The following is a 19,876-nucleotide window of genomic DNA, read 5'->3' as shown; positions in this document are numbered from 1 at the left end:
ATCCTAATATGGGGTCATGGGCTAACTAATGTCCCCTTGTTTTGGGTGCTCCAGCTTCTCAAATTTGTAGAATCTTGTGGATCTATAGATCTACTGGTACGAGGACATAGTCTGTGGAAGAAGCCGACCCTAAGGCTTGCTGAAATTTCAATGTGCCTCAACATCCAGTATAATTTGATCACTGAACAGTCTGTTCTTTATCTCTTTTTCCTGTTTTTTCTTCGCCCTTAAGTCACTGTTAACCCCCCATCACCACCACATTCTTTCCTTCTTGAAGGGCCTCTTCCCTTGGACATATTCTGTCTCTTGAGAGGAATGTGGTATTGGAGGGTAAGTTTAGACGGAGCCAGTAGAGTTCGTCTCTGCCGTTGGGCTGAAAGCAGAGGCCCTGTCTGTCATTGCCCGTTGGTGCTATTGCTATCCTGGATTCCAAAGTATAATTTGCTCGAGTCTGGTCTGCAGTGTGTTTTTGATTTAAGCCTTGCCAATTTGCATTGGAGAAAAGTGCACCAACAATCACTACATTATGCCCTCTGGATTCTGAGACTCTCTTTAGAGCAAGAGGCACGACCCACCTCTTGTTGCTGTGTTAAATTGATGATTGAGTGCTTCTTGGCTGACCAGATACTCCTCTTTGCTGAAAATGACTTGACCCTTTCAGTTAAGCTGCAGTCAACTTGGCCGTTGACTTCTAGTACAGCCTTGAGTAGTTTTAGCTCCTCAGCAGTTAGACTGGGAATGACTGAGCATTAATGTGTGAGCCCTCTAACTGCAGTATTTAGAAGCTATTAGGAAGGTGGGTGGGGGGGGCACTGACTTTGGCAGCAGAAAACCGTGTTCAATGACAGATGCCTTTAGCATGTTGTTCTCCGACTTGCTGATGCTTGTGTTTCTCCTCTCTAGCTGCAGAGGGCGCTGCTGCAGCTGCCTCCGCAAGTCCCGAGAAGCTGCTATCAAAGACCCAAAGGATGCTGATGCCAGGTAGTGCCCACAAACTCCTTTCCTCTACTGGATTCTGCTGCGCTCCTTGTATTCCCCAAAACTATTGTAATTGACACTAGAACAGATTCACAAAATAGCATACCTAAACAAAATTATAATCCTCACAGGGCCTGGTTTGGCGTTTTGAAACTGGAAGCATCAAAGAGGTGGCATGTGCTCAAAAAGCAGCACCTTTGTATGATTTGTAGATTTTAGGAACCCTAGGGTGCGGAAGATCACTAGCCCACCATGCAGTGTCTTTGTGGTGAGTCATTTTACTTTGCTCCTCTGCATCGCGCAGAACCTGTGCAGTGAGTGGCACCTTGTCGGGCGGTGAAGTAGCTTCTCATAACCTTCTTGCATCTCAAGAACCCAACTATACAACCTTTTACACCCGCCACCCCGCCCCCCAGTATTTCTTTTGACTCTTTGCCAACCTCTATTGAGTTTGCCTTTTGATTCGTCCAGTGGCTTTCTGGATGTTTGTCTGTTATTGTCTTTGTAGTGACAAACGCTTAATTCCCTAATATTTTATGAAGTAATTGTCATTGCATACACAGGTTCAATTGATGAATTACGTTGTCTTTGCTTAAACTGCACTGTCATTTCTGCGTTGATGTAACATTTGTACCGGAACAACCTGCTTCTCGTTCCCCTCTTAAAAAGTCTGCATCTTTGGTACTGAGAATGGAGCGTTTTTTTTGCAACGCATAGAAAAATAAACCAATGCTTGTGTTCGGGCGACACTATGCCCATGCCCTGCACGAATGGTGTAGCCAGAATTTCTTGCCAGTCTAGGCCTGCACATTATACACCTGGGCCTTTGCATTCGAGATATATCCATTTTATTGGGAATGCTCTTGCAAGCCGAAGTGGAACTATCACAGACAGTTTAAGTGTTGTGAAGTCACAACTCGGTCAACTGCCCATTTTCATTGTACTAGAATAGTGATGTGGGCCAAATAGCCCCCCACCCCTTGAGTGTTGCTACTGTAGTTTTGAGAAACACAGCAAACCATCTTAGTGAAACTGACATCTGCTTAGTCCTTAAGGGGCACTCGGCTTGTTCTCAGTAGTGCTGCAACAAATGCAAAGCATGTTTGTCTAGCAAGCGAACACTGTGCTAATGGCTAGCAAGCGAACACTGTGCTAATGGCTAGCAAGCGAACACTGTGCTAATGGCTAGCAAGCGAACACTGTGCTAATGGCTAGCAAGCGAACACTGTGGTAATGGCTAGCAAGCGAACACTGTGGTAATGGCTAGCAAGCGAACACTGTGGTAATGGCTAGCAAGCGAACACTGTGGTAATGGCTAGCAAGCGAACACTGTGGTAATGACCTAATGCGTTTGAAATCGAAAGGGATTTTAGTGGTGTTTCAGTTTTTCTTTCTGGGAAGATTAGATTTCTAACGGGTATATTTGCGCTTGGAGATCACATGCACCCTTTGCATTGGAATCACTTAATCACACTTGCTGTGAAGATATTACAGTAATACAGTCAATGGAGTACATTCAATGCATAACAGTGAGTAGCAGTAGCTGTGCAGCAGCTAAGGTTACTCAATGACTCCCATGGGACACCATGAACCCAGTGGTGGGCATTCATTTCTCTGCTAATTACATTGTGTGACTTCAAGTCTCTTCTCTTCAATTGAATGTAACTGACATTATAAAGTAAAAGCAAAGCCCAGTAGAGTCTGGTGTTCTCCGTCACATGTGACATCTGCTACCCTGTTAGCAACACATGGTCCTTTCATCCAACGGAATGGTAGTCACTGTATTGGCGTGTCAGATTTCATGCCTATGTATGTTTTGTTTTATTTTCTGCCTTACAACTTTAAATGTATGCAAAGTATCTGCTGAATATGAACATTCTGAACCCTGTTATGGCTGTAATGCAGACAACCAGTAACCACTATTCTACACGTCAACCTGGCTATCCTTGCTCCAAGAGGGGTTACCCTACCTCAAACTGAAGTCCCAAGGGGTCAGTCAGAATGTCTGTCAACTAAATATCACTGTCCACAGTCCAAAAGCCTACTCCTGTCCCTTACACTATAACTCAGTCTTAAACGGGCCATGCAAGGCTGGGGAAGCGGGAACTCCCCAGGCCTTGCATGGCGCATTGGGCATTGGGCATGTCCACTGGGTGCCTACTGTCCAAGCCGGTCCGTGAGCGTGTCCTCTGCTGCTGTCTTGCTCTGTGTCGCTGGGCTGGCATTGCTATTGGCTGGCTCCTACATGTCGGCGCCTTGTCGTCCATTATGGACGTGTCGCCCCAGACTGTCCTCCTGACGGTCTTACTCCTCCCAGAAGAGCCTACATGATGGTCACCAGCGCCTGGCCATTGATGGCCAGATGCAAGTATCATGGCACTATGCATGCTGTGCGGAACATTTGTAAATCGATACATAAAGATGTCAAAGTGCAATCGAACGGAGTTGGAAATGGCAATTTATTCGTGGGATTTGTGATTTTATTTTTTCTGCCGCAGGTGAGCCTCCCAGAACCGAATTAGGCTCCACGTGGGAAAGAAAGTCTGCTTTTAATATGGAGGTGAAGATTTTACCTTCTGCAATGGTTTGCTTTGAACGCTGCCAGGGCCACCCGCCCTGTGCACTTTATTTTTCACTCCTAAAATGTGGTCTGGATATACGCTTTGCAGCCACCTTCCGGTACAGACCCTCAAGTCTCGTTAGGCTCCCCTGATCCAGACTACCACATACCCGAACGTGTTTCCTCCTCACGCTGGGAAGGCGGCTTGGTCGAGAACCTGCTGTGACGCAGATTCCCTTGGTTGACAAGTTTGAATGCACGCCTGCATGTGCAATAGCCAGGACCACTCCCAAGGATTATACTGATTTCAGACTGCCATGAAGGTTTGGCTTGCACTATTTGCACCCCGCCCCCACCTCCTACTTGTACTGCGGCCTTCCTTTCTCACCCTCCCAGACTCTGTCGCCGTTTGACGGTGTCCTCCTTCATAATACCTTCATAATATGAATCTCGGCAGTTCTAGGGTTAGCCTTCTCGGGTTATGTGCCCCCCAATCTCCGTTTCCACGCCCAAACGAGCCTCCACGCTCCAAAGCAGTGCCTGTGCACACCTCATGCCCACCTCACAACTGCACACCTACTGTACTAAAGGTGCTTTCTATTTAAGTGCTAACCTTCGGCCGCCCAGCTCGAGTTTCCTTAGCATTTCGCACGCTCCTCCTCGGCACATTCGTTCTACGTGCACCCACGCTCACAGGAGCATTCCTGCTGACCACACGCTTCATGTTCAGGAAAGCAGATGAAGGGACTTGCCTGTTTGTGGGGTTTTTTCTTTCCCCCCGGCTGCTGCCGCTGGGCCTGAGAAATCCTGGGCCGGCCATTTCAGCGTGCTCGCCGCAGGCCCCCGGCCGTTCAGCACGCATCCTTGGCAGCTGTCGGAATGGCGCAGCCTCTGGGGCCTATCGGCAGCGGCACGTCACTGTTTTCATCCTGTGCTGACAGTATATTTAAGGAAAATGCCACAAGCTTCATTCAGAAAGCGCTTGCTCTGTCGTGTATGTTAGCAGCAATTCCTAAATCTACTGGCCTCCACGCCACTGCATTTATTAGTGTTTAGGATGACAATATATTTAAGGAACAATTGGGCGTGCTGAAAGGGGATCTGCGGCGAAGGGCCGTGCTGGAAGAGGGCGTACTGCTGGGGAGGACGTGCCCTGTGTGAACAGCTGCACGAGTGTATTCGTCTGGAAAAGAGGAGCGCAAATGGCTGGGCACGAAACCACGTGCCCCTCCTGCTGCACCCCTGCAAGCCGCCCACCCTACAGCAGCGTTCTAGCGTTTAGGAGAAGCAAGGGGCTGAGGCCAGGCACGGGCTACTTGTGTTCAATTGTCTTTGCTCTTGTCCTTCTGTGCAGGTATTGATTCCAGAAAAGGTGGACGTGGAGGATTACACACAACTGTCGTTAAGAGGGTCCCAGGAGAGTCTCTCATTAATCCTGGTTTTAAAAGGTAATGCCTTTTTGTACGACTGCTCCCGCCTGTGCCAATTCTTCTCTTCCTGCATCCTCTTGTTGCCACCTTTTTTTTTATATCCCTCTCCATCTCATCTGTTAAGTGTCTGTCCCCATCCCTAGGGTGACCAGACGTCCCGGAATTGGAGAGCCTGTTCTCTCTTCCCGTGAGTTTATTTTCATTATGGTTAAAGGGTTGGTAGCAGTGCAGAGATTTAATAAGTCGTGGTGACATTCATTGATAAACGGGCTATCTTTTGTCACGTACGTATCTCTTCCACCCCAGGGTGGGCTCGAACCTGGAACCTTTCCATTCACTGCAGCATGCATTTACTTGCTTCTCCGTGGGAGTGGATAAGAAACACTCACTGCAAAGCCTGTTATAACAAAGCACAAGCCCTTTTGTTTTTAAGATGCTTAGTGTCTCAGCCGAATCTGCAGTTTATGGAACTAGAGTAGTGCTGAAAATTGTATTTATTTTAATGTCTGATCCTACCCAGTGGGTCTGGATGGAATGTAGGGAGTAGGGGGTGGGTACGTCAGTGGGGGATTGAATGGGGTGGGGGGGGAGTGATAGTCCTACTTTTATATTTGTGGCCTAGCCTGTTTTTTATTTTCAAAATCTGGTCACCCTAACCCATCCCTGTCACACCACTCTTTCCTTGTTGCAACCTTTCGTTCCTGCCTCCAAGCCCTTCTTCTGATCCTTCTTCAATCCCATTGCCTACTACTACTGCTCTCTCCTCCTGCCTCTGTTTCCTGCTACCCCCAACACCTCCCTTATATCTCAATTTCCCCTTTGTGGGCCGGGTTTGGTTTTCAGTTTTTTTCCCCCTCACCTTGTCCACCCAATCCTTTGGTGCACCCCTTTTTGGCGCAGCCGATTCGGTGCGGGCCGTTTCGGCGCACCCATTTTGGCGCAGAAGCCTTTCTGTCGATTTTGGCGTGAGGGACGTTTGGACGTGGCTGACATTGCAGCCACATCTACAAACGCCCTCACGCCAAATGCAAATGGATTACTTGCAGATGACCTGCGTGCATTTCCAGAAGCAGCCTATCCCAGGGTGATGCACAGCCCTCGCTGACAGTACAGCTTGCCAGCTTCGTCATCTCGGGGACTCCCCTCCACTCCCTAACTCTGGTGGGCTTTTCCTACTTACTAAAACGGACCAGTGAATCCACTCCCCCCCCCCCCCCTTGCCTCACGAACTGTGTCCTTGTGCCAATGTGCGTCTGTCTCCTACTGTCTGCGTGACAGTGTTGCTGTGTATTGTCTGATGCTGCGACTGTAATTGTATCCGTGTCTGCGGCTGTGAGCATTTTGAATGTGTGCCTATTTGTGTTTTATCTGTGTAGGTCTTTCCTTTGTACGCGCGTGTGTCGGTAGGGACATGCTATGCACGTTTATCATTGCCACTGTGTGCCCATCTGTGTTGCTGTACTTTACTGTGAATATTACATTACATTGCGAATTTGAGTGTGACCGTGTGCGCGCGTCTCCTGCATAGTTCTGTTTGGCCATGTTACTGTGTTTTTGCGTGTGTTGGTATCTTTGTGTATGTTTTTGTGTGTCTGTGCCTTTTTTGTATCTTTGAGTAAGTCTGTAGATGTGACCGCGTGTTGGTGTCTAGGGAGCGTGCAATGTATGTTTATTTTGCGTGTGTGTGCTTTGTATTTGCGTGTGATTGTGATGTTTTAATGATGTTTGTAATGTGTCTGTGTTGATTTTGGATTGCGTGCGTTTTTGAGTCTGCTTGACTCTGTTATAGTGTGATGTGTGTGGCAGGGTGGAGGAACGAGACTGGTGCAGGTGTGATGTGTGTTTTGCAATTGGATTTAATTGCGATTGCATAAAAGTGGTTTCGCGGGCACTGTGACGGTGCGATAAATCCCATTGTCCAGCATATAAAAGTAGTGTTATTTTCATAAATGTTTTATCCGAGGTATACACATCGGTATCCCTCTTTTCTAATGCCATTTGCTTAGATATTTCGGGGGACCGTTTAGACCAAAAGATCCCTGGGGCGAAACCTCTCAGCGCAAAAATGGGCGCGCCCAAATGTCTCCTGTGCCGAAGCGGTCTGCGCCAAACTGGCCGCGCCAAATCGTCCTGCTCCGCAATCCTCTGGCACTGCTGCTTTTATGGGAAAATGCTGTCACCCAGAGGCCTGATTGGGTATTGAATCCAGGAGTGATTTTGTTTGTGAGTATCTACATACTATGCTAGTACTCAGTTGAGATTAAGATTTATAGTTATGGGGTTTCATAAAATAACATTTCACATCTATTTTGGACAGTTTAATGTTGGTTCATAAAGTTTATTTCGGGAATACAAAATATACCCATAAAAACAGCCGCATAAACATTACAAATCACGAAAATAAGATTCTACTAACGTTAAAACCATTAAAAAAATGGCATAAATACAAATGGAATCCATTTCAAACAGATTTCAATAAAAATGTCCTGAGAGTTTAATCTTTAAAAATGATAATGGAGCTCAGCCCACACAAACTGAATTCGCCCATAGCAAGTAAAACAGAGCAGGCTCATAACCACGACATCCCTGACCCTGCAATACTGGTTCCAGCGTGCGCTCTCTGATGGGCGAAAAAGCTAGACAAAACAGTAAAAAGTGTGCCAAATATTTTTCGTTGCATCACAAAAGACACACGATTGACTCTCATTCCCATTTGACCAAGCCCCCACCACTGCTTTCAGGTTAATACAGTTAAACCTCACCCTGGTGATAACCATAAAGGATTCTGGGCCCGCCGCAGACAAGTCTGGATACCTGGGCCCACAATAATCTTGAGTGTCCTGTTGGTAGGCCTCATGATCTCGTAAGACTCCCTTTTGTCCAAGATATGCTGGAGTACCATGGCTTTCACAGACTTTACATCCCTGAGGGGCATACCATCTGGTACATAGAAACATTGTGCTGCATCCATCTCCCCCATGTAACTTTTACATGTCTAAGCCAGGGAATCTTCAGGTGGGAGTCCCTAGGCACCAGATGTCTGAGTTCATGTGTTGGAGCAGCTTTGCTGCCCCCCCCCCACCCCTCAAAACTCTGTATGAATGGCTTACATGCTGGGTTGCAATAAAAACGCAAAGCAAACTGCAGCCCAATTCCTGGTGCACTGCAAAATGTGTAGCTGATCGAGGAAGCCCCAATAATCTTTGAAAGAAGGTGTTCTCTACCACCTGAATGTGCTTGGTCTTGCCATGCCCCCACAACTTCATGCCATACCTAGCAACATGGGTAGCTTTGCCATTATGTACTTCAGAACCAGGATGGGGCCACTAGTCCTACTTATATATTTGTGGCCTGGCCTGGTTTTCTTTCTGCAAAATCTGGTCACCCTACCCCTTCTTCTGATATCTTGTTCCTCCTTCGATCCCATTGCCTACTATTTCTTCTCTCTCGTCCTGCCTTGGTTTCGTGTTCCCAGAACTCCTCCCTTATATCTCACTTTCTTTTTCCCTTTGTGGGCCTGGTTTGGTTTTCCATTTTGTTCTCCTTCACCTTCACCTTCTCCTGCTGCTTTTATGTGAAACTGCTGCCACCCAGAGGCCTGCTTGAGTATTGTGTATCTACATATTATGCTACTCAGTTTAGATTAAGACTAATGTTAAATGTTAAAGGTATTTGTACCGTGCACCGTCACCAACGGAGTTGGTCCCCAGGCGCTCTGGCGGATCTGCAAATGAGAAGGTGGGATGGGTTAGTAGGCGAAGCGGGAGTAGGATAGTGAGAGGAGTGGTGTTCTGTTGGCAGCCTCAACTCGGTATACACTGGGTGCTGAGCTTCGGTGCGAGTATTGGATCAATGTCAGTCCTCGTGTGCTGTTGGTGTTGCATATGTGCTGTTGCGGTGTTGTGAGGTGCGTGTGGGTTGTTGTGCGATAGATGGTTGTGTGAGATTTTGAGTGAGATAAGTCTGCAGAAATGCTGAGTGTTTTTGTTAGTCGGTTGTATGAAGGTTAACAGAAGTTCAGAAATCTGTCCGAGTGTGGCACTCGCCAATCCTCCTAATTTCATCGGGGTGGGAAAATGGGCTACGCCTGGCAGAGTTTTGGTTTGTGTGGGGCGCTCCCTGTGCTGTTCTAACGCGCTTTGTAAGTGTTATGATTGCTCCTCGCCGTTCTATTCTAGTCAGCTCTGTAGGTGTTCTAATGCCGATGGATTGATTCATGTGGTTGGGTGTCTATTCTCCTCCTTGGGTGCTGGGCCGGTGTGGCGGACTCCTCTCAAACTTTCTATCTAAATGCGTCTGCTGGTTTGGATAGGGTACGTCCGGGGGAGTGGGTGAGTCATTTGGGGCTTTCGTCTGGGTCTGATTATGTGATCAGTCTCTGCAGGCCTCTTTTTGTGGCTATTTCCTTTGACATCTTATGGTCTGGCGTGTGGTCTGTTCTTTGGGTTCATACCTAATAGTTATGGGTTTTCATAAAATAACATTTCCCAATCAATTTTGGACCATTGAATGTAATATTCTGAATTGCCACCTTAGGTTTTGGAAGCACCCACAGGTTTGTGGAAAATGTCAGAACTTTTCATGGAAGGCTTTATATGTTTGGCATTTGTATAGCGCCTACTGCCTCGGTATTGTCCTGAAGCGCTGCGAGGATGAACGCTCTGTGTTTTAAATGTGCTTTGAAAACTTTTCAAGCTTTTTTTTTTTTTGCCCAATTATCTCGTACTTGTATGCTTTAGTTGTAGAAATGTTTAGCATGCTCCTAGCTCCCATCCGGATCTGGTGTCCATTTAAAAATAATGAAAAGCCGAGCTTTCCAATTTTGAGATTCAAGTTTTTAAAGATTCATTTCATGCATGTGCAGAAATCATGGACATCTTCGCATAGCAGGTCCAGCTGGTCAGGCAGATGCGGCTACTGAAACGCAAGCTGTTTGGAAGTCATCACTCACTTTTTTAGCGATGTCTATTCCGCAGCTGGGGTCACGCACGGTTCCTGAAAGTGATCAACCTCGTTCTCCTCTGACATATGTTGCAAATTTGGGCATATTTTATTTGCTTGTTGCTACCTGAGGTCGAACTGAAGGTTCTTATGGTGATTCGCGAGCCGCTAGAATTGGCTTTCTCCTCCCGATACAAAAGACACCCGTGAACAATCTTTCTCCAGAACCCAATACTTAGGCGCACACTCAAAATCCCCTCTGCACTCTCTTCCCATTTAGTATTTTAAAGCTGCCTCTGGGCAGTCTTGATTGTGCCATTAGGAACAAATACCTATACGATCCTGCTTTATTTTGGGCCAGAGACCATACCATCAATAATCGCAAAATGCATAAATACAATTTCATAAGGCTGTACAGAATTGATAATCTCTGTGAGCAATACCCCCAAATTACATCAACATTAAAAACTAAGAACAGGTTTGTACAGTAATTCTGGACAAAAATATGGATATGCATGCAAAGGGGGTTTCATTTTAAAGAGTCGCTATCACTTTGTAATATTATTATAATTTGGACCGATTGTTAACCCATACCTTAAAATAATTGACTCGCCATGCTTATGTAGCCTATTTGTTTGTATTGCATTTCACATTATTTCTGCGAATTGGAAGGACTCTTCCTACTGTCGTTTTCTGCTTGGTGGAATTCCATATGCTCTAGTCACTGTATTGAAAAAATGTCATGCCTTTTCCTCTTCTACCTTACACAAGTTTGATAAAAATGGAATCCTTTTATTGCTTACCTCAACAATGCAGAATACTATACTATGACTTTCTTACTATCACGTATTCCCCCCCCCCCATCTATCCTGTTGGGTCTGTCTAGTTTGTCTCCCCCGTATGTCCAACTTGCATATTGATACATGCTTAATTATCTTGATTTCTTTTATATTAGAAATTATGAACTCCAGATTAATTATTCTAGATCTGTATAAGTGATATGTATCTTCATGCTACATTTACATTGTTGTTGCAATTTACCGAACACAAATGTATTAAACAGAAAACAAATGGAACAGGTTCAGTTAAAACATAATTAAACTACTTGATCGTACAAATTGGAGGCACATTAAAAATACCATTTACATGAATACAGAAAATGCGAGCCATTTAGAAACTAGGAATTATTTTTCAAGAGGAATGCTTTCCCCTCCAAGCCCATTGGAGATGGCTCACTACACAACGGACTGACACGTAATCTTTAGAATTGTAGCACGGGGCAATCCCCTGCGAAACAGATCTAATAGATTTCGCTTGCGTTTCCCTTGCTTTCCTGTAGGAGGGGCAAATGAGCAAGAAGTGAACCACATTCTCGACACTGACCTTGCAGGAGAAACATTGGATTGAAACCTCATTTTCCCCCCTGTGTAGCAGAGCTGCCAATGGTAGCATACCTAAACGCTGTTTGAGATACAGCGCCCGGGCTAATTTTTGGGGCGCTCGATCCAGATAACATTCGTAGCCCAATGTTTGCTTGATTTCCCAATAGTGTGTGGGGCCTTCAGAATTTGACAATTTCGGCAATTCCACTGGCAGACTTTTCTCGCAACGCATTGTCAATACCCTACTTCTGGTTCGGACCAGTGCTATGTGGATCACCCCAACATTCACTGCATCCCAAAACAGAGAGTGACTCCTTAATGTGGACCATCCACGGTAGGGCGCGGCCACCCTCCTGCAGCAGCACCTCTTCCAGAGCTTCTCTGGATTTAACCAAGCTGGGCTTAGACCAGCCTCTGGTCCGATAGAATAGGGGCATGGATGTGCATATGGTGTCCATTCTCTGCACGTCTACCTCTAGGAAGACTGGGGGATTAGAGGCACAGGTGGGCAGACCTATAATATTCTTCACAAATGTATTTTCCACAGTAGAGAGTTGATTGCAATTTCTTCCTCCCCACTGTTCTGTCCCATACAAAGCCACCTGCCTTGCCTGGTGTCTATATGCTTCCAAGGACACTTTTATAGCCTTGTTGGCATAGACGCGGGTGAATTTAGCTATAGCCCCTACTGTAATGACCCAGAGGGAGCAAAGCTTTGGCCAAGTGTGCTGACCAATGAGAGACCCAGGTATCGCACTCCCTCATTTGTTCAATTGCCTCCTTGTTTAAGGTTTGACTCAACATATTCCTTCTCCTGGAGTTTGGTTTCTTAAAAACCATAGCTTTGGTCTTGGCTACGTTAATCGTTAGCCCGTTTTCCACACACAATGGTTCAAAGATGATCAACTGCTGCTTGCAGCTGGTGGGCGTTCGTGAAAGAAGTGCTGCATCGTCTGCAAACATTAACACGGGGAATCCTTCCCGAGCCAAAACTGGTGCTTCGCACTGCAGATCAACCAATGTCTACCCCTACAACGATCCTGTGCCCCCACCCCCAGTCATCCCACCCCCCTCCCATGTCTTCTCCTACCCCAAAGCCCTTTGCAGTAATGCAGTCACTTTTCTTTTAACTCTTTACCCTTCTGTTCTTAATTAATATGTTATAAACAAATGTGTTTTAGAATTCACCTTTTGTACCCATTTTCTTTCGAAATTTCTTTTGGGGGAGAACCCACTCATCCCAAACTTGCAGGACTTGGGCTTTTAGGCTGCAACATGGAGCCCTCTTGAGAGAGAAAACTGCCAGATCGCTACCTCGCAGCAGAGTTGTACGGTCATGTCTTCAGATTGATGGTTGACGTTGCTGATTTAGCAGCGTGAGAAGTGGACAATTTCGGCTCAAAGGGACCCCCCTGGCTTAGATTGTAAGAACTGATGCCAGAAGCTCTGAAAAGATTCTCACGGCTGTGGGCGAAGTCCATCCATTTCTAAGAGCAAGGGATCTTTTTTTACAAGAAAGTGTTAATGCCATGTCTTTCTGCAGGTATCACTATATATTATCCCCACCAAAAATATCGCTGTATGTATGGTCGTCTGGAACGGCCATAGGCGATTATTTTTGGGTGGGGGATAATTTTTGGGGTTTTTAGGAGCAGGGGTGTCCCCCGCTCCTTTAAAAATGTTGTGGGGGTGTCCCCCGCAGGTTCTAAGCCTTAATATCGCCGGAAAAATATGGCGATATTTTTGTATGGTGATATTTTTTTGCGGGGATATTAACACATGGAACTGTTCTGCAGACACCTGCTGTGCCATCCTTCTCTGCGTTACCCTAAGCAAAGCTCAAGTCTTCAACTTGTGTCTCTAAACTGAATGTGTCTAGTGGAACAGTGCTATTTTTTTTTTCTTTTCTTTTTTTTTCTAAATGGCAACATATTTCAGTTTACATTGTAATTTTGTCTCATGTTTTACGCACCACCACCCTCGTCCTGCTGACTATGCCTATCCTGGCCTTCCCCAATACAAGTTGTTCTCTCCTCCGATTTTGCTACTGCTGCAAGTTGGCACCGCGTGGAGAGAGCCTGAGAAGTTGTTTTTCCAGTTTGTCAAACCAACCTGAAGCACAATGGAATAGTGAGTAGCTTGCTAGTGCGCACCAGCCGGAGAAGATGTGGCTTTGGGATTTCTATCCAGTTTCTATAACCCAGCACATATCCAGGGGAAAGGGCTGTGGAAAGAGGATAGGATGGACCGCCCCCATAGCATGGGTGGTAAATCCTTCCAGCAGTATATTTTACTCTGGGGAACGCAGTGAGAATTATCCTCGTGCAAGGAGCAGAAAGCCAGCTTTCGTGCAGATCATGGCTGCTTGTTCTCCTTCACCTGGTGGCATGCTTTCCAGTTCTTTTGACAGGGGGGCATATTTTAAGAAAATTACAAATTTGAGATTAATGTTGATCCGTCAAGGTGCCTGGCAAACTGAATGTTATAATTGTTATTTGTGATCTCATTACTTCCTGCTGCATCCATGTGGCCACCAATAGCGGCAGAAGAGCACGCGCACTCGTATATAAGCACTTAATAACTGTTGTGACTCCATTTATTGTTAATTCGTTTATCAATCTCTGAAAGAAGAAGGGCGCAGGCTGCCCTGCTGTAGGATTTGAACGTGCAAAGTGCAGGCCTGCCCCATTGTGTAGGCAAGCACTGAACATCTACGCTGCCACCTAGATTTGTTCTTTGATGCATCTCTTTTGAATGTGCTGCTTTAAGAAACCTTGATTTGGTGGTCTCTGAAACTTGGTCCGTAGATCCCAGGCTAGATCAGAAGCGGATCTATGTGAAAATATTGTGGTTGGAGGGGTGGGGGGGGCTCCAAATCCGAAAATACGGATTCATGTTTTGTTTCCCAAGCCAACAAGAGCCGCGCAGCCTGCTGAAAAGCTGGTGCCTTGAGACTAGATGAGGAGCCTCTCTTAAACCACATGGCAACCATTCCTTCTAGGTCATGCAAGGCACACTTGCAGGTCCCACAAAGAAGAAAAATACTCCCGGCACTTATAAAAATAATGGGTTTAATACCACAGAAACATGGCAAAGTTAAAACACTTCAAAAGCAAAACACCCACGCGTTCCACTGCTGCCGGGGGTAACATGGTGTGGAAAAAGTCACAAATGGATGAGACCCAACCGCTTTAGCAATATCTCGATCAGATTGTAACACGGCCCAATGGTTTTGGAATATCTTCCAGACATTGACCACCTGTGTGCTATATTTGGTAATACGTCCGACATGTTAACCATTGTCTCTTTTCTGAGGTTTACAATGCCTTAATAGATCAGTACGGCTGAGTTTTTGCACTTGATCAAAAGCTTTAGTAATGACTTGCTTCGAGTAACCTCTACAATGAAAGTGAGTGCTTCTCGTAGAAAGTCAGTTTCCCTGGAGCACTTACGCTTGGCTCTAATGGGCTCCCCAAAGGCTATGCTTTTGAGAAGTGATGGAGGGTGAGAACTCTTAGCGTGTATTATACTGTTCGCACCGGTAGGTTTCCGATGTAGTTGACTCACCAATGTACCTCCTCTAAGTTGGCAGTATTTGCACATTGTTGCAACAGATAGGTAATAACATTCTAATTGTATATTGTTTTGTTCATTATATAAATGAGAATTGCGATATTTATTATTTGCATCGTTTTGCACATTAAAGCGTTGTATTATTTAGTGTAGGGCTTCTGCAGTTTAGAGTTGGTCATACCGTATTACCAACTAATGGTTGTAATGATGATTTCGAGAAATGTGCTCAGTCAACACCTTGCTAAAATGGCACTCCTTGTTTACAGCAGCAACCAGTATGGTGCACCGGTCCTTTTTGTATTTTTGATGCAATGGTAAATGGAACGCTTGTTGTTCTCGTGTAATAGCAGCCGGACGAGGTTTTGCTTTTGAAGTGTTTTTCCTTTGCCATGTTTCTGTGGCTTTTTATTAAGACGTAAATCCATTAAACCCATCATTTGTATGATAAGTGGAGTGCCACGAGTCATTTATTTCTTCGTGGGACCTGCAAGTGTGCCTTGCACGACCTAGAAGGAATTGGTTTATATATCTTTTAACCCCACTTCACTGCATATGTATGGGGTGGAAGACCCCGGCAGCCACCCCTATGTCCCCCACATGTATTATTTCCCCCCACCTCCACACACACATGCAGAGTGAAATGGAGCTTTAGAACTTTGACATTTTCGGGTTCGCAGCGATGGTCTGTGATATTTTGCAGTAATACCTCGGAAGCCAAAGCAACTGCAGGAGACATGCAAAGAACACTTTTGTGGAACACACTCAGCTGCTGAGCAGGTCACCCACAGCAAGCCTATCACAAACCTTTGGATGTGCCCAAAGGATCCATTTGCAACTCCCAAAATATGGCCAACTCTCCAGTCTCCATCGATGAGTGCATCCTGTGATGTTCTCGAAGAACGCACACCCAACTCCCGCTCTCCCTGTAATGCAATCCATGCATTTCACAGTTGGGTTACATTTTTCACAACTGCATTTGGGTGTCTCTTGTTTATGTCAACACCTGGATTCTGAAGTCTTGCTCTGTGTGACACCTTACCAGCACGGTGTCGGGGCCTTGAATTGCAAGCAATTGTATGGCAAGTTGCGGGTCCATGCCAGGGAGGCAATTCATCACGCCTTGCTAGACACTAATGTCCCATCGTTGCCACCAGTTGAGATGGGAACTGGTAGGGATCTATTTTCTTTTATTTTTTTTATTATTCTTTTTTTTTACAAACAGCTTTTTTCTTCGTATAGATGTTGCAATGCACATGTTATCAGATACTGGGAAAGGAAATTATTGTAGTCTTGGAACAGTTCTTATGAAGTTTCGGGAACAACTGCAAGAAGCTCTACTCTGTCCATCTCAGCTAATGCAGATTTAAATGAGTAATGGTCGTGTTTCGTCCAATAGAAGGCACGATAGGTGTTGCAGATAGTGCATCTTCATTGCACTGCATGTGCCCCTCCCTCCCATACCCTAACCTGCCCCCCCTCCTTTGATTTGTGTAACCTCTCGCCCCCCCAGCACTTATCCATAACCCCCATGCTGCTTCATTTCCATGTAAGAGCTTCCCCCTTTCTTGTGACCCTGCATTCTGAACGGGTGTCCCCTTTAACACACGAGGTTTGTGCCTTAGACTTTGGCGATCAGACGTGTGTGCCATCTGGGGGGGGGGGGGGGGTGGTAAGCGCTGCGGCTTCTAAAAACCTAGTTGCACTGGTTTGTCCAACTTAATCCTCTGTCATTTATGCATGTATATTTTTCTGTCTTTAGGAAGAAGGCAGCGACTGGTGTGGATTTTGAAGAGCCATGAGTCTCCGTTGGCAGTCACTGGACCAGTGCATACTTTTGGAATTCATTGCACATGATTTTAAGAGACTTTCGTAACGAGGACTTTTACACAGATTTTAAACTATTAATAATGTTAATTGAAGAGTGTGCGTGCGCGCGTGTGTGTTTGGCTATTTTAAATGGTGCTCTGCTCTTTGGACACTCTGGCCTTTGTCCGAAATCCTTTTTTATTAAGTTGCACTGGTAAGCTTTCCTACATTTTAAAGAGCCTCAAACTTTGAAATGGAAATAAGAATCGAAGCTCCAAAATGCGGTTTTATTCAAGAGCTACTTCCTCGGAGTGAAGCAGTGGGTTGGGGAGTGCTTACCTGGCCACTCCTGACTGCCCGGCTTCTGTTATTTTAGAATGTGTCGAAAATCGTGTGATCCATGGCATGAATAAGCAGATGGGGTTGATGTTTAGAGCCTGCCATTGGCCCCGTTGGTACACATCCTGCCATATTCCTCGTAGGAGGTCTGGGGCCAGCTTTTCCCATGCGTCTGATCTTTCAGGCAGACTGGTGGTGCTTGTGCGCAGTCGCACACAGGCCGAGTGCTTCACGACTGCGTCAGACACGAGAGCGAGCAAGGGGGGATCCTTTCGCGAGATTGAAAAGTCTTTTTTCCATGGATTGAGTTTAGTTGTGACACGATCTAGTGGAGAAATCTGCTCCGTGATGGGCAAAATAATCGCCTCTTGCGAATCTGGGTGAGCGGAGCAGCTTTCCTGTAGACACGGGTTTATGAAATGCATTTCTGGCACATTGGCACGAAAACGCCGCTCTTCCCCAGCGAGGGGCCAAGAAGTGGCCCACTCCGAGGAAAGTGCTTCCACCCCTGCGCGAGGGGGGTACCTTTCTGTGGGGATGAGGGAAGATGGAAAGGCTGCTTGGAGGCAGACATTTTCCTGTTTGATCTAAAGCTGATTTAGTTTTTTTCGCTGCCCTGTTTCTTGCAGCAAGAATTTGCTACAGCACATATGCCAGGAGCTCGGTTGTTTTTTATTTCTTTTTTTTTTCTTTTTTCGATGCTGCCTTGTACCTGACCTGTGCACCGTGCTTTGCCAGTTGCTGGGAGATAAAAAAACAAATGGAAACTCGCCATGGTGGTTGCAGAGGAGGTGGCGGGGTGGATCAATGAAGTAGAACTTCTGAGAGGGATATAACAAGTTCTTGTACTTGGGATCGTTACCAACCCTGCCAAGCAGAACCTGGCTTACTTGTAGGCACAGATCTCGTGCATTGTTTGGCTTCAGTTTAGAATGCCACCAACCGTCCTGTGGGGTTATGTGTGCGGCAACTCTGCTGTTGGCAGGGAACGCAGCTGTGCCAGGCCATGCGCACGTTCCCTCTGGGCCCCACGCACAAATACAAGCTAATTGCTTTGTTTTTGCGAAACCTTTTCTCCTCTCTCTCCTTCCTCTACAGGATGCTGTCCTTTTCCTGTCACTGTTTCAGGTCCAACAGCGAAAGCTCCTGTTTGAATTCTGTATTTTTAATAAAGTTGCATTATTGAGAATGGCCCTTGTTGCAGTTGGGAAATGGCAATGCCCAAAATGCCAAACCCTTGGGATTTCTTGAAGGGAGTCTGCTGTCTCTTTATTGGGGAAGTTTCCGATTAAAAAAAAAAAAAATAACTCCTGTTCCTTTTGATTTTAGAGGCCTGTGTCGCTTTTACAGAAAGATCATTTGGTGACGAAACTAGCCCTTGTTGTGTAGATTGTACTCTCCAGTTTTTGAACTTCGATTTTTTTTTTCTTTTTCTATCCAATTCAGCAAGTGACCCAGCCATGTTTTACAACCCTTTGCTGCGAAAATCAAGCTTGTACCCTTTAAGTGGCATGCCAGGTTCCAAGTGTGCTGCGTGAGGTTCATGGAACATCTAGAATGGCCAGCGTGCTCTCATATAGAATGGTCCTCTCTGCTACGTGAGGTTTGTGGAACCTCTAGAATGGTCTTCTGTGCTACGTAAGGTTCATGGCACATACAGAACGGCCAGCCTTCACTCTGCTTATGCATCCAGGCCTGGGACTAATGGCTCCAGTTTTGGTGTTCCTCCTTGCAGGCCACGCTCATTGGGACCTTATCAGAATGAACAACGTCCCTTCCCACCTGGCATGATTACGTCCTGTTTACGTGTAGGCGGTGTTGGAATTCTTCTGGTGGCTGCTCAATAAGGCGTGCCCAATGTGTGGCAAACACAATATTTGATGTAATTGAACAGCACTGGTGCTTCGTTCACGGGTCCTGCCCAACAGTATGTTCCACTGGTCTGAGGCGGGGGCTGCTGTTTCACTCCCAGAGGTGCACTTCTTTTAAGTGGGTATACTTCTCAGAGGCTTGCAGCAAACCTCTCGCGAGCATGCTTCTGTTTAGCAGACCCCTTTCAGCATTGAAGAGCCTAACTATTTCGAAGGTCTTTCAATGTGTCCTGATAGTCTTTCTTTCTTTGACAATGTAACTTGGAGCAGAAATGCATGCGAGTGACCTTGCAAAATGGGCCTTGGCTTTACAGAAATGCTGCTTCCTAGTTGGACTGACAACTGCCTATTGCCTTACATGCACTAGTAGAGGGTGTGGCCTGAGTTGCAATCCAGGCCATCTGGATGAATCCGTGTGGCCCTCGTGCTTTGCTCATGAAGCATCCAACCAAATATCTGCTGGTATGAAGGATTTTACAAACATGTTGATTATTGCACTATTTCCAGTGGGCTGAGCTGCTTTGCAGCAATTTCTGCAGTTGCAAGGAATATGTAATGTCACTCAGTGCTTTTTACCCCTTAGCGCTTGTTTTCCCGTTCTCTGGGGTTATTTGCAAGGAATGTTTCCATTTGTAAACACTTTTTTAATGTAAGTTTGTTTGACTTGTATTTATTGTAAAGCAAAACGTTTATATACTGTATTCTAAATTAAAAATATATTGCTTCTATATGCGTTTCAGTTTGTTTTGGTGTTTGTCTGTGAAATATAATTTTGTAATTTAATTTGAATTGGGGCATTTTCCTTGCTGACTTCCTTCACTATGTATTACCCCTCCCTTAGCAATCCTACTCCCTCTTCTCATTAGGCCGTTACCCAGTCATGGTAAATTGGGAACTAGCCCTGCTTTCTGAAGAAGAAAAAAGTTCTACACATCGCTACTATGTATTCACATTCACTGGGTCTTTGTTTCTACCACATTCCCAAGATCACGCTTC

General features: G+C 45.7%; 1 protein-coding gene across 1 annotated transcript in view; it reads left to right on the top strand.

The window, feature by feature from the left end:
• The window catches only part of PAXX (PAXX non-homologous end joining factor), a 98,826-nt gene extending 79,218 nt beyond the window's left edge, over positions 1-19,608 (top strand). Inside the window, exons 5-7 of the mRNA XM_069609745.1 lie at positions 904-981; positions 4,893-4,986; positions 16,624-19,608. Of these exons, the coding sequence (XP_069465846.1) occupies positions 904-981; positions 4,893-4,986; positions 16,624-16,663 (212 nt within the window). The 3' untranslated portion in view covers positions 16,664-19,608. The remainder of the gene's footprint in view (positions 1-903; positions 982-4,892; positions 4,987-16,623) is intronic.
• The last annotated feature ends 268 nt before the right edge of the window (positions 19,609-19,876 follow it).

This window comes from Ambystoma mexicanum, chromosome 8, assembly GCF_040938575.1.
Source record: "Ambystoma mexicanum isolate Mex_15411 chromosome 8, UKY_AmexF1_1, whole genome shotgun sequence".
NCBI lineage: Eukaryota > Metazoa > Chordata > Amphibia > Caudata > Ambystomatidae > Ambystoma > Ambystoma mexicanum.
This window is presented reverse-complemented; position numbering and strand designations above follow the sequence as displayed.